This window comes from Zingiber officinale, chromosome 5A (assembly GCF_018446385.1).
Source record: "Zingiber officinale cultivar Zhangliang chromosome 5A, Zo_v1.1, whole genome shotgun sequence".
In the NCBI taxonomy this organism is placed as follows: Eukaryota; Viridiplantae; Streptophyta; class Magnoliopsida; order Zingiberales; family Zingiberaceae; genus Zingiber; species Zingiber officinale.
In genome coordinates, this window is record NC_055994.1 from 93,449,969 (window position 1) to 93,472,614 (window position 22,646).

Here is a 22,646-nt window from a genome sequence, read left to right on the forward strand (position 1 = left end):
GATGGGTTGAACGCCACGAGAATAGACTCGATAAGTTCAGCAAGTTCTTTCAAGAACTAAGAGAGCACACAATCTCACAAAAAGCTATGTTGCTTCATACTAAGATGTCCCTCCCTTATATAATGGGAGTGAACAAGGAAAATACAAGATAAGTACATGCATAATTAGAGTCCCAATGTTGCATGCCTCATGCAAGCTATCTAGAAACCCAAAACAAAATAAATACATGCACAATTAGAGTCTCAAGTTGAATACTTCATTAAACAATCTAAAATACTTAAGTCTTCATGCATGAACGAATTCCCATGCTTTGCATGCTTATTAGCGTTCTTCCGTTAAGCGCGGCCAGTCATGGATGATTGTGCCCGATTATGTGGATTAGGCCACGACTAGCAGTTGCGATTATCTTGGTTTCTCCTTGCTCATAGTCCTCCCAATGTTTTTTGATTAGCACATTTAGTGCTTCCTTGAAACGCTTTGCCCGTAGTCTTGTAATTGGGCCTTCCGGAAGTGACAACTGATCTCTCCTATCTTCAGCCCTTGGGCATACATCATTCTCCCCTTCTTGAAAAGGATTTGTCCTCAAATCATCACCTGCATCAAACGGGGATAAGTCAGCAACATTAAAAGTAGAATGTACGCCATACTCACCTGGTAGTTCAAGTTTGTAGGCATTATCATTAATGCGCTCTAATACTTGAAATGGGTCATCCCCTCGAGGTAGAAGTTTAGAACGACGTTTGTCCGGAAATCGCTCCTTTCGGAGGTGTAACCAAACCCATTCTCCTGGTTCAAACACAATTTTCTTGCGCCCCTTGTTAGCTTGTTGCATGTATTACTGAGTTCTTTTCTCAATATTCAGTCGTGCTTGTTCATGAATCTTCTTTACGAATTCGGCCTTCTGCTTACCATCTAAGTTTATATGCTCACTTACAGCTAAAGGAATCAAATCTAATGGTGACAAGGGATTGAAACCATAAACAATTTCAAATAGAGAAAATTTAGTCGCAGAATGTATACTCCTATTGTAAGCAAATTCAACATGAGGTAGACAATCTTCCCATATTCTCAAATTCTTGTTAATGACCACACGAAGTAAAAAGGACAAGGTTCAATTGACCACTTCAGTTTGCCCATCAGTTTGGGGGTGACAAGTAGTAGAGAACAACAATTTAGTTCCTAATTTCCCCCACAAAGTCTTCCAAAAATAACTCAAAAATTTTGCATCTCTATCAGAGACAATGGTCCTAGGCATGCCATGCAACCTAATAACCTCTTTAAAGAACAATTCAGCTATATGCGATGCATCATCGGTTTTATGACATGGAATGAAATGCGTCATTTTAGAGAATCTGTCTACCACAACAAAAATTGAATCTCTCTCTCTCTCTCTTGGTCCGGGGTAATCCCAAAACAAAGTCCATTGAAATATCAGTCCAAGGTTCACTAGGTATAGGCAAAGGAGTATACAAGCCATGGGGTTTCAATTTAGATTTAGCTTGTTTGCAAGTGATACACTTCTCACAAATTCTTTCCACGTCGCGTTTCATATGAGGCCAAAAGAAATGATCCTGTAAAACCCCTAAAGTCTTAGTAACGCCAAAATAACCCATCAATCCACCACCATGGGCTTCCCTAGTGAATAATTCACGTAACGAACACATAGGCACACACAATCTATTTTCACGAAATAAAAACTCATCATGCCTATAAAACTTACTAAATGCAACCTTATCGCATGCTTTGAACACCTCAGAAAAATCAGTATCGTTAGTATATAAATCCTTGATATATTCAAATCCAAGTAACTTCGTATCTAAAGTGGATAGTAAAGCATACCTTCGAGATAGTGCATCAGCAACTACGTTCTCCTTTCCTTGCTTGTATTTGATCACATAAGGAAATGTCTCAATGAATTCTACCCATTTAGCATGGCATCGGTTCAACTTATGTTGGCTCTTCAAATGCTTTAGAGATTGATGATCTGTGTGAATCACGAATTCTTTTGGCCATAGGTAATGTTGTCATGTCTCCAATGCTCTCACAAATGCATACATTTCCTTGTCATATGTGGGATAGTTGAGAGTGGCTCTACTCAACTTCTCACTGAAATAAGCAATGTGTCTCATTTCCTACATAAGCACAGCACATATACCAACACCAGAAGCATCACATTCGATTTTAAATGTTTTAGAAAAATCTGGTAGGATTAGTAAAGGAGCAGAACTTAGCTTTTCTTTCAAAGTGTTGAAGGCCCTCTCTTGCTCCTCTCCCCACTTGAATGACTCATTTTTCTTGATGACTTTAGTAAGAGGAGCTGCAATATTGATAAAATCACGAACAAACCATCGATAAAAGCTTGCCAAACCATGGAAACTCCTCACTTGGCTAATTGTTGTCGGTGTTGGCCACTCTTGGATTGCTTTCACCTTTTCCTCATCCATCTCAACGCCTTTAGTACTAACAACAAAACCAAGAAACACAACTTTCTCCATACAAAAGGTGCATTTATCAAGATTAGCAAAAAGCTTTTCTTCTTTTAGCACACTCAAAACTAACCTTAAATGTGTAACATGCTCTTCTAAGCTTCTGCTAAAAATCAAAATATCATCAAAATATACAACTACAAATTTCCCTAAGAAAGCACACAAAACATGGTTCATTAAACGCATAAAAGTGGTAGGAGCATTAGTTAAGCCAAAAGACATTAGTAACCATTCATATAAGTCATGCTTAGTTTTAAAACCAGTTTTCCATTCATCACTTTCCTTCATCCTAATCTGATGATATCCACTCCTAAGATCATTTTTTGTGAACACACAAGAACCATGCAATTCATCAAGTATATCATCAATCCTAGGAATTGGATGGCGATACTTTACCGTGATGTTGTTAATGGCTCGACAATCTACACACATCCTCCATGTTCCGTCCTTCTTGGGAACTAGTAACATAGGCACGGCGCAAAGACTCATGCTTTCTCGAACATACCCCTTTTCTAATAATTCATTAACTTGCCTCTGAAGTTTCTTTGCTTCCTCTGGATTGCTTCTATAGGCAGGTCGATTCGAAATGGAGGCACCAGGTATGAAGTCAATTTGGTGCTCAATTCCTCTAATTGGAGGTAAACCATGCGGAATCTCTTCAGGAAAGACCTCCTTGAATTCCTGTAAGAGAGAAACAATAACACTAGGCAAAGAATTGTTAAGGTCGTTAGTGCTCAAGAGTGCCTCCTTATACAAAAGGATAAGGGGCAGCTGATTTGAAAGCAAAGCTCGCTTAAGCTCACTTTTTTTTGTTTGCATAAAAAATATTTTTCTTTCTCTCTCTTTTTTTTTCCTTACCCACTCCTTTTGTCTCTTTCCTCTCATCTTCTTTCCTCTCATTTTTCTTTCCCTCTTCTTCTTTTTTTTCAATTTTTTTTCTCTCAATTTCTTTTTCTTTCTTTTTTTCATTTGCTTTTTGTAGTCTCAACTGGTCCTCCATAACTTGTCTTGGAGTCAACGGTACAAGAATAATAGGTTGCCCTTTCAAAGTAAAACTATACTTATTTGTGAGGCCATCATGTGTTACCTTTCGATCGAATTGCCAAGATCTTCCCAACAATAGATGGCATGCATGCATGGGAACTACGTCACACAACAGCTCATCTTCATATTTGCCAATGGAGATTGCTACCAAGACTTGTTTTGTTACCTTGATTTCTCCGCAATCGTTTAGCCACTGCAGTCGATAAAGTCATGAATGTTTCCGAGTTGGTAGTGATAATTTCTCCACCAAATCAGTACTTGCCACATTGGTGCAACTCCCCTCATCAATAATAACACTGCAAACCTTGTTATTGACAAAGCAAAGGGTATGAAACAAATTCTCCCTTTGATTACTTTCTTCCTCCTTAGCTTGTAGATTTAGAACTCGTCGGGCCACCAATAAGTCTCCGATAACAGCATGTTGTTCATCATCACTGTCCTCTTTTTGTGGCACTTCTTCAACTATTTCATCCTCATCTTCCGTTTCAAGTTCACCTTGAGCGTTTATTACCATCACCCTTTTGTTCACACATTGACTAGCTATATGACCATGCCCTTGACATTTAAAACACTTGATATCACGAGTTTTAGAGGAAATGGGCTCGCGATTACCTTGAGTAGTAGATGGTGTAGGTTTGGGCTTCTTGAAGGGTTCAAACTTTGGCTTATTTTGAGGTTGTTCCTCCTTTCTTGGAGCTGTCCGCCATGTGCCATGAGTAGTCATTGGTTGTCCCCCCCCCCCCAGCCAATCATCTCCTCTTGAGTTGTTTTTCCACTTTTTGTGCTTGGTGGACCATGTCTGACAGCTCAACATAATGTTGCAATTCAACAATATCAGCAATTTCTGGGTTTAAACCATGTAAAAAACTGGCCATGGTGGCTTCCCAATCTTCATCGATATTAGCTCGGAACATGGACAACTCCATCTCCTTGAAATATTCATCCACACTTTTGGAGCCTTGAGATAACCTTTGAAGCCGCTGATATAAGCTTCTATAATAATGGCTGGGTACAAACCTCCTTCTCATGAGCACTTTCATCTCCTCCCAAGTAGACACAGGTTGCTCTCTATTCCTTCTCCGAGTCATCACCACTTGATCCCACCAAACAATAGCATAATCAGTGAAGTCAATGGCAGCTAACTTCACCTTTTTAAACTCTGAGAATTCATGATAGTCAAACATCATTTCCATCTTAGTTTCTCATTCCAAGTAAGCTTCTGGGTCATTTCTTCCTTGAAAGGTTGGAATTTTCATCTTAATCCCTCCTAAATCATTATTTCTTCTAGTTCCATTTCTATCTCCTCGATATCCAATCCTGCCCCGATTATAGTTTTGCTCATCAAAGTCTTCCACAATAACCTCTTCATCTTCTTCGACATCAATCCCTTGGGCATGTCTTCGTTGTGGTCTAGTAATACGGTCTTGTTGATGTCTTCTTGGTGTCCCATCCTCCACTCGATCTAACCTCTCATGGATGGATTCTAATTCCGCCCTCATCATCCGCTGCATCTCCCCCATCAATGCTTGTAATTGCAAGTTTGGAAGTGGTCTAACCCCCTCATTTGCTCCATCCTCCTGGTTGTTGGACATGACTGCAAAATGAAAGAAAATCTCACAAGCACTCAACTCACGTTTGGATGGTAGCTCTCAATTGATGATATCTCTCAGTTCTTGATCAAACTCTAGAACAAATCAAAATATCACGTAGCAATTCAAAAGATACCACCGAAATTTATGATGGCAGAATTTTAAGAGAAAATGAAAGAGTAGAAGTTTGAGAATAAGGAAAACAAGAAAAGAATTGTTGAAGACAATTTACTTCGATTCACACAAGCAGTTTTTTTTTTTTTTTGCGCTTTCTTCTTCTTCTTCTTCTTCTTCTTTTTGTCTTTTCGTTGCGCTCTTTTTTTTTCCATGATTTTTTTTTTTTTGCTTTTGGCTGAACAACAAGTAAAGATAGATTTGCACTTGCCTTTGAACCGAAGCTCTGATACCAGATGATACGAACCCCACCAATAAATGTGATGAAACCCGAAACAAAGGTAGATAGAACCCCAAGAACTAAATGACAAGAGTGTGAGCCTTGACCCGTAACCAAGAATTGGCACGAACCAAACCTACGAAGGAAAGAAACGCCACACCTAGGGGTGATAAGTTTCGATGGGTTGAACGCCACGAGAGTAGACTCGATAAGTTTAGCAAGTTCTTTCAAGAACTAAGAGAGCACATAATCTCACCAAAAACTAAGTTGCTTCATACTAAGATGTCCCTCTCTTATATAATGGGAGTGAACAAGGAAAATACAAGATAAGTACATGCATAATTAGAGTCCCAATGTTGCATGCCTCATGCAAGCTATCTAGAAACCCAAAACAAAATAAATGCATGCACAATTAGAGTCTCAAGTTGCATGCTTCATTAAACAATCTAAAATACTAAAGTCTTCATGCATGAACGAATTCCCATGCTTTGCATGCTTATTAGCGTTCTTCCGTTAAGCACGGTCAGTCACGGATGGTTGTGCCCGATTACGTGGATTAGGCCACGACTAGCAGTTGCGATTATCTTGGTTTCTCCTTGCTCATAGTCCTCCCAATGTTTTTTGATTAGCTCATTTAGTGCTTCCTTGAAACACTTTGCCCGTAGTTTTGTAATTGGGTCTTCCGGAAGTGATAACTGATCTCTCCTATCTTCAGCCCTTGGGCATACATCATTCTCCCCTTCTTGAAAAGGATTTGTCCTCAAATCATCACCTGCATCAAACGGGGATAAGTCAGCAACATTAAAAGTAGAATGTACGCCATACTCACCTGGTAGTTCAAATTTGTAGGCATTATCATTGATGCGCTCTAATACTTGAAATGAGTCATTCTCTCGAGGTGGAAGTTTAGAACGACGTTTGTCCGGAAATCGCTCCTTTCAGAGGTGTAACCAAACTCATTCTCCTAGTTCAAACACAATTTTCTTGCGCCCCTTGTTAGCTTGTTACATGTATTGCTAAGTTCTTTTCTCAATATTCAGCCGTGCTTGTTCATGAATCTTCTTTACGAATTAGGCCTTCCGGAAGTGATAACTGATATCTCCTATTTTCAGCCCTTGGGTATACATCAAAAAATACCCTTATTTTTTAAATTAGAAAATTTTCCTAATATTAATATTTATTTTATAAATATAAATTAGATATTTTTAATAATAAAATTAATTTTTTATATTATCATTTAAATTAGCTATTTTTAATAAGAAATTAATTTTTTATACTATTCATAACAAAATAACAAAACAATGAATTACCGATAATCAAATAATTAAATGAGAAATAATGAAAATAATGATTTTAGAAATCTTAAATAAAAAAAATTTGAAAGATAACGCGCTGATAACGAGAATTCCTATTCTTCAAAAAACTTATTAAATTTTGATGGAAAAATTAAAAAATAGTAGATATCCCTTTAAATTTTGACGACAAAAATAATTTCTCCCTTCAATTCAGTTAGAAGACGTGTCGGATCCTCTCCTCTAATAATCTTGTAGCAAGCGAGTTATGAAGAAGGCAAGAAAATTAAACTCCGACGACATAATAAATTAGAAATTGAAATATTTCTTAAACTATTAAGAACAGGGATAGAATTGGAATAAAAAATATTTTGTTTTCATTTCCCCTTCCTTACATCTTAATTCGGAGTGTAAGAAAATCTCTCTTTCCATGAGTAACGAAGGTTAAAACTTATCCTTTTCTTACCTTTCCTTCCCTTTCCTCACTCCTTCCCAAACGAGGTTCAAAATTTCCCTTCCCCTTATTTCTCCTTCCTTCCCCTTCCCTCACCTCCTCCCAAATAAACCATAAATGGTTATGATCCCTTCCTGAGTTCATATTCCCCACCAGATTATAATTTTTGTTTGAAACGAGCAGCCATCAAAGGTCTCCGGACAACCTCCGACCATCCACTCCGAACAAAAACTATAACATGATGAAGACGGTGAATTCAAAAAGAGATCATAACAATTTACGACTAGATCATGACCACGATTCGAAAATAAATACAAGTGTGTGGTCCAAGCAATCTGTGCTCGATTAAGAGTACCACCAATCAGGAGACTCCGTGTTTATTTTGCAAGTATAAAACATATTAATGGAGACAGAGAATACACGTATTTATTTTTATATCCCTAAGTACATAATTAACAGAGGCATCTAATAAAAATACGATAAATTATCTCAACCAATGTGATTTCAAGTAATCATTACAGTTCAAAACCACTTCATGGACGTAACCAACAACCACAACAATTAAACAAAATCCCGGAATAAAAACACCTAAAGAAATAACAATAGTGGCCCAAGAGATTCAGAATATGTCGACAATCCTAGAGATAAAATATAGTAGAAAAGCTCATCCAACTACCAAAACTGCTTTCTAGCAGAAGTATATTTTTTTCTCCCCCATAAAACCAGTAAAAAGGTCTCCATCATCTGGAAAATCTCTCCCGTTCAGACTTCAGAGGCGATCAGCTGTAGAAGCTTCAGTTTCGGGCACTGTGTTCTCAGCCTTGTCATGCCTATAATGAAGTCGTTGTCAGAAGTTAATTAAAGTTCAGAAATGAAGGGGAAAACACATCAACCACAACGAATGTATAAGAATAAACTGGATAATTATTGGTAGGCAAATGAAACATGGGAAGAAATAGGAAAATTTTCCAAAAGACATATTAAGTTACGAATTTTCCAAGTGCACATGAATTCAGAAGGGAGTTTCAAATACACTTGATTTTCAATTCTCAGATTTTCAAATCCATGATTAACCGAATCATGGTTCTTGTGCATGAGTGGAACAGGGAGTCTTCGAAAGGGGAACTGCACCGTTGTGGATTTCTAAAACCAGGTACATCCCTTGGAAAATTCTCAACTTTAGGTGTGCCCTCTGAGATGAAGAAAAAATTAAGAAATGAGGTTACCAAGTATCATTACTCTGCATAAGGCTTGAAGTACTAGCTAATCTGAACAAACAACAACCATGCTATGTTGGAGAACAGGGTTCCTTCTCCAGAGCTCCTCAGGGATCCATCCATCAAAAATAATTAACCTCGATAGGTGTTATTACAGACCAAATGTGAAATGAGCTTCTTATCAGCTAATTCTCTCCCAATCACACAGCAAATTTACATCACCGTATTGTATCTGTTTAGTTTTCCATGCATAGCTTTTCATTACCACACATAACAAAATAGATAGTTAAGGGATATCTGGAGTAGTTATATGAAAGGCATTGGTCGTGAGTTTACAATGCTATTTTGCTAATAGGTTATAAGTTGAATACATATATACAATCCTGATACGCTGTTCACCGTTCCATGCGCGACTGCGACGTGGCACCTACCACGTCAGATTTTTTTAAAAAAAAATCTTTTATCATTCTTTTCCTCTCTCGCAATGTATTTCTTTCTCCGAAATTAGGTTTCACGGCCCGTGAGAGCTTCTCGAGCACCATTGCAGGCGACACCGTCCCTCGCCAAGATTAGGTTTTCCCTTTCCCTCAAGAGCCACGAGACTCCGTCCCTTCGCAGGGAGCCGCCATCCTTCGCCAAGACCCTATTCCTTGATGCAAAAACGTCCTTCGCACAAATGGGTCTCGCTGTCCTCTCCGCGAGACACTATTACTCATCACGGGCCGTCAGCCTCCGTCCTTCGCCACCAGCCTATAGGTACCACTGTGAAACGTTGTCTAGTATGATTCAAGTCCATCCTTCCTACCATAGGCACTTTGAAATTCATTAGGATTACTGTTGTTATTTTATAACATTTGACTATAGAATTTACGTCATTTGAACCCATTAGAATTTACATGGTTACCTTATTTGACAACACTTGTTATTTTGCCGATACTATTATTCTCTTTGGCTAAAAGCCGTAAGGTTTATATGGGACGATGTCTATTAAATCCTACTCTTTGGTTCATCAAACAGAGTTGTTGTTACTCCCAGTAAGGTGGATCAAGGAGCAGGATAGTTAATCCTCAAAATAATGTTGGGATTATATTATTTGAAATAGAGGTCGTTTGCATATTATACCTAGTCAGATCCTTCTGGAACCTTCAATATAATACCGCAGATTGTCCATTTTATGATCTTTATCACTTCTGCACTTGTCATGCTTATTAAATACACTATTGCCTATGTTTCACTTATAATCATTAAAGATTTTTCCTTTCATTTTTTTGTCATTTACGAAAAATAAATGTTTAATTTTTCAATGTAATCGCTTCTCAATGTTATCGCTTCTAATCTGGATAGAGAATTTGGGTGTCCTAGGTTCTAATAGTCATTGACTAAGTTTGTCATGATTTGATCAGCATCTAGAAGTTCTATAAGCATGTATTAATTAGTTATGCTTTGATGATCAAGTAGTAGTTAAGCTTGGAAAATGTCAAGTTTGTTATCTTCTATGGAGATATAATATTCGTAAACTTGATTTTGAATAGTTGCGATTAACTTAGTTGGAGTGAGTCACTGACAATTTGTCATAAATTCATTGATAATTATTTTACTAGTTTCATCTTACCCCAGAATTTCATAAGAGATCATCTTCCTTCGAACGTAAATTTTAAATCCCAGTAAGGATAAGATTAAGCATAGTACCAGCAATGTGAATAAGTTTTTATTTTGATAACTTTTATTATTTTGGTTGAATAATTTCCAGGAAACTTGAAAACAATGTTTCTTTATATCAAAAAATGGTAAGTCGTTTCATTTTAAGTTCTAATCTTTTATTTATACAAGATTCTAAATGTTATTTTAATATAGGGGAAAACATATATTGTCTTTATTGGACATGAACCGGATATTTATGACACGTAGGTAGAAGCATCTTGTCAAATTAATGGCTTTAAGGGCGCTATATAGCAGTCTTTCAAAAGTGGAGAGGAGTCCGAAAGAGCTTTTTAGGCACATCTGGATAAAAAATCTGCACCCACTTTCTTTACATCGAGTGGAAACGAAATTTCATGTGCAACTTCAATTTCAAGATCAAGTTCAAATTCAAGGAGAAAACTTTCGAAGTATGAAAAAATAACTAAGTTGAAAGATGCATTATAAGAGGAAAAACAACATTGGATTCTCTGCAAATTAGTAATGATGATTGAAATGTAATATGTTGATGAAATATGTACTTGTGAACTCATGTCCAAATGCACCATAATTAAAATCAATCAAGTTGCAATGAAGAAGATGAGCATGATTAGACGAGAATTTTGAATTGTTAAATCAACCGTGCATTTGGGCAAGAGTTCCCAAATACATATTTCAACATATAGCATCTTGCAACTTAGTTATTTTTTCAGACTTCAGAAGTTTTCTCCCTGAACTAAACTTTATCTTGAAATTGAAGTTGCACATGAAATTTCGTTTCCACTCGATGTAAAGGAAATGGGTGCAGATTTTTTATCCAGGTGCATAAAAAGCTCTTTCTACCTCCTCTCCACTTTTAAAAGACTGGTGTATAGCTTAAAGTCATTAACTTTACTAGATGCTTCTACCGACGTGTCATAAATACCTAACAAAGACAACATATGTTTTCTCCTATATTAAAATAATATTTAAAATCTTATATAACCAAAAGATTAAAACTTAAAATGAAACGACTTATCATTTTTTGATATAAAGAAATGTTGTTTTGCAAATTTGCTGTAAATTGAACAACCAAAAGAATAAAAGTTATTAAAATAAAAATTTATTCACACTGCTGGTACTAGCCTTCATCTTATCCTTACTTCATCTTATCCTTACTAGGATTTAAAATTTACATTCGAAGGAAGATGATCTCCTATGAAATTCTAGGGTAAGATGAAACTGGTAAGTTCTCAATAAAATAATTATCAATGAATTTATGACAAATTGTCACTGGTTCATTCCTAAGTAAATCTCAACTATTTAGAATCAAGTTTATGAATATTATATCTCTATGGAAGATAACAAACTTGACATTTTCCAAGCTCAACTACTACTTGATCATCGAAGCATAACTAATGAATACATGCTTATAGAACTTGTAGATGCAGTTCAAATCATGGAAAATTTGGTCAATGAATATCAGAACCTAGGACATCCAAATTCTCTATCTAGATTAGAAGCGATAACATTGAAAAATTAAACATTTATTTTTGGTAAATGAGAAAAAAAAATGAAAGGAAAAATCTTTGAATGTTTATAAGTGAAACATAGGCAATAGTGTATTTAATAAGCATGACAAGTGCAAAAGTGATAAAGATCATAAAATGGGCAATCTGCGATATTATATTGAAGGTTCCAAAAGGTTCTGACTAGGTATAATATGCAAACAACCTCTATTTCAAACAGCATAATCCCAACATTATTTTGAGAATTAACTAACCTACACCTTGATCCACATTACTGGGAGTCACAACCACTCTGTTTGATAAACCAAAGAGTAGGATTTACTGGACATTGTCCCATGTAAACTTTATGGCTTTCAGCCAAAGAGAATAATAGTGTCGGAAAAATAACAAATGTTATCAAATAAGGTAACCATGTAAATTCTAATGGGTTGAAATGATATAAATTCTATAGTCAAATGTTATAAAATAACAGTAATCCTAATGAATTTCAAAGTGCCTTCTGTAACTCCCAAATATGGTAGGAAGAATGGACTTGAATCATACTAGACAGCATTTCACAACGGTGCCCACAGGCTGGGGCGAAGGACGGAGGCTAACGACACGCGATGAGTAAAGGCGTCTCGCGGAGAGGACGGCGAGACCCCTTTGTGCGAAGGACGTTTTCGCGGTGCGGAATGGGGTCTTAGCGAGGGATGGGGCCTCCCTGCTAAGGGACGGCGTCTTGCGACTTGTGAGGGAAAGGGAAAACCTAATCTCGGCGAGGAACAACGTCTCAGCGAGGACGGTGTCACTTGCAATCGCGCTCAGACGAGAGCCAGCCAGCGAAAATGAAAACCTAATTTTGGCGAAAAATACATCGCGAGAGAGGAAAAGAAAGAAGAATTTTTTTTAAAAAAAAATCTAACGTGGCAGGTGCCATGTCGCAGTCGCGCATAGAACGGTGAGTAGCTGTGTGTTGGCCACCTCTTGTGAGCACCTGAGTGCACGCAGCACGCTCGAGCCCTACGTCCACTCAGGCCCCCACGATGGGTACATAGCATAATATATACTGATTTTTGGTAAGTCTTATCAAGATTTGCTGCATTTAAGACTACTAACATCCAGCATCTAAGGCCAACACACCAGGAACACTACTGTTCAAGATTAGATATTATCCATCTCATCACAAGGGGTGTTGATCATTGATGTATTAGATCACATTTCTGATATTCAGCAAAGTACCAATATTTGCTAGCCAACTTGTTAAACTCCAACTTCGATACATGTATACATAGACAACAATTCCTTCAAGCATGAGCATCACATTAAGCTTATCACCATACCATCAAAATTTGTTTGGTTGGCTGCAATTGTTCGTTAGATTGCGAGGTCACTACGATTATTGTATCAAATTTATAGATCATTTTCCATACAATTCTGTCAAGTGAGGGACTAGTTTTTTTCCCCTACAATTCATATATGAATGGATCAGATATTGCACCCATGCTACAGACAAAATTCTAGGAGACAGCTCTCTATCACATCTACATTATCATTGATCATGACAAAAAGTTTTAGAAGCAACTCTGTCAGTGTTAGATAACTAGATCCATACATGTACCAGATAAACAAATCAAGATATATGTATATGTTTTGTCTTGCCATGTTATATTGGATATGACAAGATAGATCCACCCACTTACAGAAGTATCATCATACGGATTCAAACCCTACACATTGGCAGAAGTTCCTCCAGACCTAACGTCTCTTACCACTAGACCAAGCCACTGCTGGTAGTTGCTGGTCAATTTCATTTTTCATATTTAAAGAAAACTGTTAGAGCACATATATTCCTAATTTCCTAGGAGGTGAGCTGAAACGAGTTAAAACTTCATCATAAAGGTAGCACAGAATTAAAAAAAAAAATCAAGTTGATAATATCACTGAGGGGGAGAGCAACATGTGTCAACCATCTGAACTGGCGCCTGATTCATAGATTGAACAGTTCTTTCGGTGGAATATGTTCTCGAATCTTTCTTCACATCTTGTTAATATTTCACCAAAAATCAGATATAACCAAGTTGTTAGCTTGTCAAACAAATGCATGACGGAAGCATGCATCTATTGATACCAAGGGAAAACCTACGAGCACATTGCCATAACTAACAGTGTCCCAGATCACATGGAAACTAAGAACGAAATCTAAAAAAATTAAAGGGATGAAGAATTGGCAATCACGCAAAAAGAAAATTTTAATTTTGATCGTAGTTGAGATAAAGGAATTAAGAGTCAGACCTCGCAGGAGAAGAAGCCTCAGTGGTAAGCGGCTTCCTCCAAGCCTTATCGCTATCTGCGCTGCCATTACTAGTTTCAGATCCCTTCTTGCCAAAGGAAAGACTTTCACGGTGTACATCACGGATCTTCGTGGATTCAAGCTTCTCTTCGATCTCCTTCCAATCTTGTCCCTTTTCGGCCAAAACCTCTTCTCGTGGACGAGCTGCTCCAAAGGGATTCGAGGCCTTGCTCTTCTTCTCAGGAGATACCATGTTCTGCTCACCTTCGACTGGTTTTAAATTCTCTCCATTGGATAGAGGCAAGGAGCGGGGCTGTAACACGATCCTACGCCTTCCTCCGTTGCGTGGTTCCTCTTCCTTTTTCCACCCATCAGGAGCCGCAAAATCCTTCTTTCTTCCCCAGGTTTCAGAATCAGCCCGGCCGCTGTCGGATCCCTCCTTGTTAAGCATATCGTAACCGCGCACTATCTCTCTGGATCCACTCAATCCGCCGCCCCTCGGCGGGGCAACGCTTTTGTTTGAGATCCAGCTGTTCGATTCGTCCGCCCTAGAATGCGACTCAAAGGAGACCCTTCCGCCGCCTACCCTCTCCCTCCTTTCCGGCATGGAAGACTTCTTGGCGGCGCCCCAGTCGTCGATCTCGTCGGCGCGGGATGGCTCAAGCTCCCGGTTGGATCCGCCGAACCCACCCCTCCTGGGTTCGTCAGAAACCCTAGCCGAGCCCCAACGATTGGGGTTGGCCTCCTCCCCGTTCGCCCGGCCGCGGGCGCCGTAAGAGTACCCGAATCCGCGGGAGGAGGAGCGCTCGAGCTCCTCGGCGGAGCGCTCGCGGGGGCCGGTGGGCAGCGCGAGGAGCTCTTCCGGGGTGAGCGCGGCGGGAGCAAGGGCGCGGCCACCGGCGCCGTAGGAGACGGGCTTGCCGGTGGTGAACTCGGCGAGGGAGACGGGCTGCGCCTTCTTCTTCTTCTTGGAGGTCCTGGAGGCGGCGGCGGTGGCGAGGGAGGGGAAGTCGGGTTGCTGCTGCAGCCCCGGCAGCGGGGCGGAGAAGTCGAGGTCGTTGCCGACTGAGGAGGCCGCGTCGTGCTCCTCGGCGTCCAACGCCCACGCGCCAGGCTTCGACCACGCCGACACCGAAGCCGCCATCGTTATCGTCTCTCTCGCGCGCGAAGCCAACGATCTTTCGACTCGATGCGATAAGAATCTTTTCCACGCGCCCAACAAATAGTCGGCGTTTGCGTTTCTAGACTGGTCTCCTTCTCCAAGAATGACATACCTGCCGCTACAGCTGGCTGGATAGTATCCACGTGGCACCGGGCAACATGTACTTGGCTAAGTTAATCTGTCAGCTAAGTACACACATTTTCATAAAATAAAATGTGCACATTTAAATTTAATTGATAAGTTAATTCATTAATTCCAGATAAATCATACAAATTAAAAATAAGATATGGACATGAACTGAACCGCAGACTTCATTAGCCAACATAAGATACTCAAGAACAGCAGTTTAAATGCAAGTTTGTAAATCACAATTTTTCTGATTTGATTTTTGTTCCTTGAGAAACTGACTTCCAATCTCATCACTTACAGAAATGTGCATGGAAAGAAAAACCACAATTGAGACATCATCTGCATTTCTTCACTGAGGATGTGGAAAGCTGAACTTTGAGAGGAATAACTGGTATTGGATCAACCACTGTGAATCCATTTATTCTTCATCTGGAAAATATTTATCTTCCTAGTGGATGGACTGTAAACTAATTGTCACCTTTCCCTTTGGAGAAAAACCGGCTAAATCCACGCCCATGCTTCTCAGGAAAAGCATTTGGAGAAGAGGATCCAGGAGACCTATGCTTTTGGAGCTTAGAGTTCAAAGGTGATTTCAGAAGATGACTTGCTTCCGCATCTGATTGGTTAATAGGAGAGCAAGGTCCATCCAAGAGAAGTTCATTAACTGTTACTGGTGTACTTTCTGCCTCAGGCACTGATTGTGTTGTTTTGTTTAAGGCAACAGGGACGTGTGCATCTTGATCATTCATTTGATGTATAGTATTTGGACAAGGCTCCAATTTCTCTGTTGGCGGTCGCAGTGCTTGCAATTGCCTCCCCAGAAGAAGTATGGTTTCTTGGCACTCGACCAGCTTCTCTGTTGCCGCTGCTATGTCTTTCTCCTGTTAGGGAACCAGAATGTTGCTATGAGATCTGATAAGAGGTGCACGAGTATTTTTAATATTCAATCATCAAAACTGAGGTTGTTCTTTTTGCCCTAGTCTAATTTATGAATCTGTGAATGTTGTGAGGACTTTGACTATCGTTAGATTTTAGATGCTAACTAGAGAAAATTAGAGAGTTTAATCCGTCGACCAATTTGAAAGACATGAATCACAAATATGAGAACAAAAGAATGACTAAGTGCATTGCAAAATAAGGATTGTCGGCCAGTTTCCAATGCATAAATATTAGAGTTCAAGAGGCAGAGATGGGTATACAGATGATAGGACAATCTTAATGCTTGCAAAAGGTTCCACAGTCGACAATGTCATCATTTAAAACAACACAAAAGAAGAAGGCAACTAATAGGATGGACAGAAAAAGTGTACATGACCTGATTTTTGATAGTATCAGCATCAGAATCTGAGATTCTTGTGCTTTGCTCAGTCCTGTATTTAATAAATAAAAAAAGAAAAAAAATCAAAGATAGAATTCACAAGTAAATGTGTAAACACCAAATAAACGAACATAATTCACACATTCAACAACTGGAGTCTAGATAATCTCTAACCTCTCAGTTTTCTCTTGAAGTTCTTTCAATTTAGCTAAATCATCCTGATGAAGTTCCCTTTCCACCTGAGGCTCATTGTTCAAAGTTTGGACTTCTATATGTAGTTGATCCACTTCAGCTTCCAATTCATTAGTGTGTGATTCCAGCAAATTATATGACACAGTCATACACTTTAATTGAGTTTCAGACAAACTGTTTGATTTTTGGCTTGCAGCCAATTCAGATTTAAGCACTTCCAGCCTTTGTTCAGTTCCAATGAGTCGAGTTTTTGTCGCCTCCAATAATTCAGTGTAAGTAGAAAGTTCAACTTGCAATTTTTCTTTTTCTATCCTCATCTGTTGAACTTCCTCCAAGGATAGCTGAGTCATCATGTTTCTTTCTTCACAGTTTTCACCATTAGGCCCTTCAATCTCTGGATGAGAGGAAGATTGAGTTAAAGCATTAAAATTGCCTGAAACATTCTCATCTGTCAGTTCTTGCTGTGTCACTCCATTCTCTAGTAATGTTACCTTGTCTATACAATCTGAACTATTGCCTTCCCATTCAGACCTCATACCAAATATAATTCTTAAACCCAATTTACTGGCTTCAGATAAAACCTCTGATAAAACACCTATAAGATCACTCAAGCTTTCTTCATTGCAGACAATTTTCTTGACATAATGAGAGAATTGTTGGATTTTTTCACTTAGTCCTTGAACATCAGATGACCTATACTGTGGTTCTGCAGCCTCTTTACCAAGAAATAATACAAAATTTTGAATCTCAGAGATTGCATTCTTAACTTCCTGATTTAAGAAATGTTTATCATCAGGGAATGAATTGTTCTCCTTTTCAGAATAAATGCGGATATTAATAAGCTCATCCATGTCGGTATTGCTTGATTGTTTTTCACAAGAAGCATCTCCTATATTGCTTTCTTTGATGACACAGCTAACAGAGTGCCCAAGCAATTTTTCCTGTGTGTCCTGTATAATGTATCTTATATCATCAAGGACTTTAGCAGCGTCAATGTCTTGAGGCAGAGACTCAAAAATAGAAACAATTCTTGACTGCAGCTTTACCAAGGGAGAACCAAGCTCATTCCTTTCAAGTTCTCCTTCATTATCAGGAAAATGACCATTTTCTCTTTTTCCTGACATCAGCAGTTCTGTTTTGGTATTATCATTCTGGACATCTAATGTACCAACATCAGCATTTTGAGTTTCCACTGTATCAAACTCATGGGAACTAGCTGTGGCCCTCATGTCCTTGGGCCGAGATGTCAAACAAGCTAATTTCTCCATCTCTAGAAAATCATCCATAAGTTCCAGATTAGTCTCTTTTTCCGAACTGAATTGTGATTGATCTGGCAATAATGTTGTTGCCAAAGATTCAGAATAAGTTGTATCCACATCAGTTCCATCTTCAGACGTGGAGGTGAAGCTTCGGGGGTTGCTTTCATATTGTCTTAAGGTAGAATCGAAAGAGATGCCAATGCTTGGTTTTGGTGAGATCTTATGTTGGCTGAAAGACCGAAACTGCGCTTCCACACTCTGAAGCCTGCTTGCTGTTTTAGCAAACATACTTCTTGTAATCTGTAACTCACCGTTCCGTTCTGACAAAGCCTCTGTTAGCATTTTTGTTTCTTCCTCAATTGCATATAAACGGGCAGTAAGAAATTCATTTTCCTTTTTCAGTGAGTGGATGCTATCAGAAGCATAATCAGCAGCAGTTGGCATGAGATGCAGGCTAGGATTCCTAGAAGGTGACCGTCTCAGCTTACTCTCAGCATTGTCACGACCTAAATTCTCCACCTCTAGCTTCATTTGTGCCAACGCAGCAGGCCCAGGAAGTTTTTTCCTAACAAGACATCGTAACCTTTGGCATTCTGCTTCCAACTTAGATATTTTCTTGACATCCTCCAAATGTTGCTTGTTGGTTACATCAGCAGACTTTATGCTCATACTTTTTTCTTCATTCCGAATTTCAAGCTCCTTTGAAATAACATGCAGCTCATATTTCAGCGAACGAATTTCCTTTTCACAAGATTGAATATTGATTTTTAACAATTCAATTTCAGTGTCAGCTTCCATTTTCTGATTGTTAACTTCCATAAGGATATCTGAACGCTCTTGAAGAGATCTTGAAAGTGCATCATTTTCAGCAGAAGCTCTAAGTAGTTCCTGCTCAAAATCAGTAAGCTTTTCTTCGAGCCCAGCTTTGACCTTTTCCCATTGCTTGGTTTTGGCAAAGACAACATCATGTAGTTTTTGTTCGCTTTCTTCCTTCACATTCCTTATCTGCTTCATGCACTCTTTTAGGGCACCATCAAGATGAGATGCACGCTCTTCAGCTGTGAGCTTCAACAGCGTGACAGATTCAAGTTGATTCTTCAGTGCAGATGATTCAGCTTCGGCCTTTTCCCAACCTACACATATAAAAAAGAAATGACCATTATCAATATTCAAATTAAAAGGAATTTAAAAAGTGATATTTCAGATAGGTTCCTGCAGTTTGACACTAATCCTTTGAAATTTCCTTTTTATAATTTAGCTTTGAAGTTTGTGCTTCAATCATAAAAATCCTGAATTTGAAACTAAACTATAGACTTCTGTGGCTAATTTTTAGGTTTTCATCTAGTCAACGGCAAAAATAGTAGTAAGATCAACTTCTAAGAACAATATAAAATTTTCATTTTGAGGGGGAAGGATCTGAATAAGCAACTACAAGATATGCAAGTAAAGGATTCTAGAAGAAGTAATTAAAACTAATACAACTTAAAGTGTCCTAGTACTCATAGCAAATCAATGAGCTTCTCACCAAGCAATCTTCTAGATGATTAATCAAGAGGTCAAGAGTCGTCATTATAAACCTGGAATAGTGGTGCATATATTATTTTGGTCCTTGTACTCACTTGGATCAGGCAGTGTCTCAATAGGTCAAGTCTTTAAGATAAGAGGATACCAAGCTTGATGTGTATGTGAGTCTATGTAACTGGGATTTGTATACCATCTAAAATTAGTAAGGGTAGATCATACATGAACAGACCAAGTATTGGAGATGAGAGCAGGTGTTGTGTTCAAATTCTACCAGAGCAAGACTTAGTAAGTCCCTACATTAGTGCTTGGCTCTCTAGTTCTTTCCATCATATACACCAACATGGAACACTTACCTGTTGGATATTTACCCATATTTAGCATATTCCAACTAACCCATCAAAAGTTAACTGTAGTATTACGAATTTTGTTGGATGACAATGTTACAAAATGGTCTCTTTTGCTCCACCAAAGTTATTCCTGTACAATGATGCAAGGGTAGAAATTAATACCTAAAATGGCTTCTTCAGAAACTTTAACGTGTTGCTTGACTAGATTATCTTTAGTTGTTATCTCATTTTCTGCTGCAGATAATTTTTCATTTAAGATCTTCACTTGATCTTCCAGATCAATAAGGTTTGCATATGTCTCAGCAGATATTTGTACATAGTTAGTGATGTTGCTGACATCCTGCAAATAAAGCAAAGTGAAGCAAGTGATCATGTATGATGAAATAATCGAATCAATATGATGAAGCAATTAGCTTGACTCACAAATTACAAGGATAAAATTCAATAACTGCAAAAATCATGCAGTTCGATCAAGACATTACTATTGAATGATGATCATTTAGCTTCAAGAATTTAGGCATCATCTTCATCATCATAAAGTAATGAATTTAGTACTATATATGTGAGTGTGAATGATGTCATCTCTTAACATGGGTTTTGCTATCCCAAAATGTTGGAATGATGATGGTGGGGTTTCATCACTACCAAAAATAGAAATCCCCAAATAGTTGGGATTGTGATGGTTGTGGTGGTGATTGGTGAATAATGATCACTAGAAATGTGAAAATGCACATCTTGCTGCTCTGATGTAAAAAATATATATGAGAATTGGATTATGGAAGTATCTATATTTGTAAGTGTAGTATAAATAACTAGTGTGTCTTGATTGCAAACTTTGGTTCAGATTCTAATATCGAATAAAAAAAAAACAAAAACAATCAGATATAATTTGCCCGATTTTTCTGGTGCTACACAATGCTGCAAAAGAGTCAGAAGTAATTACTACCTTTTCAGATGACTTCTTCTTCCAGAGCCAACTTCTCCGATCCATCACCCACTAAGTTGCCTATTGCCGCTGTTGTAAATTTGCTTTAATAAGTAGAAGCACAATGGGCTCCAAAACAAAAATTGGAATGGCATAGTATTATGAGATGATAATGATGAAGGTATAAGTTGCAAACCGAATAACTAGGATAATTAAGATTAAAACAAAAATCAATGATATTTACTGAAAGGTTAAGTTATCAGAAGAAATTGAAAGTATTTCAAAGTAGTAAGAAATATCAGACAATGACACCTTTCTTGTTCAAAAAACAAATAAAATCAATGATATTGACTGAAAGGTCAAAGTTATCAGAAGAAATGAGAAGTATCACAAAGTAGTTAAAAATTTTAAAGTGACACCTTTCTTGTTGAAATAAATAAATAATATTTACTGAAAGGTTTAAGCTATCTGAAGAAGTGAAAAGTAGCAAAGAGTAAGCAAAAGAATTTCAAAAAAGAGACACCTTTATTATTCAAAATCCAAATATAGACGGTCACGGTACTAATTTATCTTCATAAAGTAAGATATCATGGTAAACTAGAAACAAAACATGTTATCCATTAAGGCTCTGTCAGAAATTAAAACCGAGAGATGATCATGCAAGTAATACCTTGTAATCGATTTCTCTATAATTATGGTCCAGTTCAGGTGAAAAACAACTTTCCATCATTGAAAACCTCAAATCAAACTTTATCATTAAATCTCCGAAACAAGAATAAATAGTATGGTAGACTATCATGAACAAGAATCCCTAATAGTTTATGCATCAATGCAGGTTTGCCATTGATGCCTGCAGGAAGACGAGTTAGGAAAGAAGAAAATTAAGAAGGTGTGGGTATTTGGAAGACTTCCACAGGCACTGTAGAAGAAATGGACCAGAGGTAGTTGAACTACATTTAAATTGAGTGGGGGCATGAGGTGTTATTGACTTGGACAATCAATTAAAGATTTCCAGTCTGGAAGTATATGGTAGAAGCATACCTGCGTAGATAACTGTTCGCGCACCTGCCTAGAGAAAGAATGCTTCAGAAGCAACCCTAAGCAGATAACATTAAGAAGGCCAGCTCACCGTGTTCCTTCTATTTCTCGCTAATTTATTATTTTTAACCTTATTTATCATCTCACAATTCTTACTGCAAGAGCACAAGGGTTTCCGCTTGCTTCATGAAGTTTAAAACCTTTAATCGGAAAAAAAATAACTCTAAAATCATAGAAAAAGATTAAGAACTGAGTCGGAGTTTGTTCAAAAGCTATTCAAAGGAAAGAATTTTTTGCCCCTTTCGGTTAAAGCGACCAGTGATATGCTAACAAGAAAAGTTAGGGAAGAGAAACACAGCTACAAGCATCGGAAAAGGCGTCGGAAAATCCAAAAATTGAATCCGTCGCATACCCGATGAAATGTAGGCAGATTTAGCGAGAAAACTATCCCCTTTTCGCTGTCTGCCGATCCTTCGCCTTACGCTTCAGATTCGGTATACGATCAAGGAAATCCAGTGCCGAAATGCGGGAGGAAGTACGGAAGAGAAGGAAGCAGTTGCTGCTTCGCCAGTTCCTTCGCTCTGCTTCCTCCTGTCGCGGCTTCAGGTTCCCACAGCGGCTACGGGAGAGACAAAAGTGAGTTTAATGAGCGACCAGTACGTCACAGAGCGCCACGTAAGAAGGGCCCCACTGCTCCGTCCAACTACAGCGTGGTGTGTTGTTAGTGTTACCGTGGAAATATTAATTCGGAAAAATAGATATTTTTCAAAACGGAGAAAATTCCACTTTGCCCCCCCCCCCCCCCACACAACGTTTACT

At 38.3% G+C, this 22,646-nt stretch overlaps 2 protein-coding genes across 3 annotated transcripts; both read right to left on the minus strand.

Annotated features, from left to right (window-relative positions):
- Positions 1 to 7,725: 7,725 nt before the first annotated feature.
- On the minus strand, positions 7,726 to 15,167 carry LOC121981013 (eukaryotic translation initiation factor 4B3-like). The gene is made up of 2 exons (XM_042533326.1): positions 13,936 to 15,167; positions 7,726 to 8,089 (listed from the first exon to the last, which is right to left on the minus strand). Exons 1-2 carry the CDS (start codon positions 15,075 to 15,077, stop codon positions 8,029 to 8,031), a joined length of 1,203 nt encoding a protein of 400 aa, XP_042389260.1. The 5' UTR covers positions 15,078 to 15,167; the 3' UTR covers positions 7,726 to 8,028.
- A 221-nt stretch (positions 15,168 to 15,388) lies between these two features.
- On the minus strand, positions 15,389 to 22,438 carry LOC121981012 (filament-like plant protein 4). 2 transcript variants are annotated; one of them, XM_042533323.1, is made up of 6 exons: positions 22,240 to 22,438; positions 20,811 to 20,879; positions 20,027 to 20,204; positions 16,717 to 19,126; positions 16,540 to 16,594; positions 15,389 to 16,105 (listed from the first exon to the last, which is right to left on the minus strand). In XM_042533323.1, the coding sequence occupies exons 2-6, from the start codon at positions 20,853 to 20,855 to the stop codon at positions 15,692 to 15,694; spliced, it is 3,102 nt and encodes a 1,033-aa protein (XP_042389257.1). In that variant the 5' UTR covers positions 20,856 to 20,879; positions 22,240 to 22,438; the 3' UTR covers positions 15,389 to 15,691. The 2 variants fall into 2 exon arrangements, with proteins under 2 accessions (XP_042389257.1, XP_042389258.1); XM_042533324.1 differs by lacking the exon at positions 22,240 to 22,438 and adding an exon at positions 21,460 to 21,695.
- Between the last annotated feature and the right edge of the window lie 208 nt (positions 22,439 to 22,646).

What these genes read in the sequence shown, in the direction of transcription:
- LOC121981013 (XM_042533326.1), bottom strand. Translation starts at nt 15,077, where the DNA reads ATGGCGGCTTCGGTGTCGGCGTGGTCGAAGCCTGGCGCGTGGGCGTTG. An exon ending in GAGGCTTCTTCTCCTGCGAG is followed by an intron (nt 8,090 to 13,935) that starts GTCTGACTCTTA and finishes ACTTCATTATAG; the next exon opens with GCATGACAAGGCTGAGAACA.
- LOC121981012 (XM_042533323.1), bottom strand. Translation starts at nt 20,855, where the DNA reads ATGGATCGGAGAAGTTGGCTCTGGAAGAAGAAGTCATCTGAAAAG. An exon ending in CTTCAAGAGAAAACTGAGAG is followed by an intron (nt 16,595 to 16,716) that starts GTTAGAGATTAT and finishes TATTAAATACAG; the next exon opens with GACTGAGCAAAGCACAAGAA. An exon ending in CTGATACTATCAAAAATCAG is followed by an intron (nt 16,106 to 16,539) that starts GTCATGTACACT and finishes GTTCCCTAACAG; the next exon opens with GAGAAAGACATAGCAGCGGC.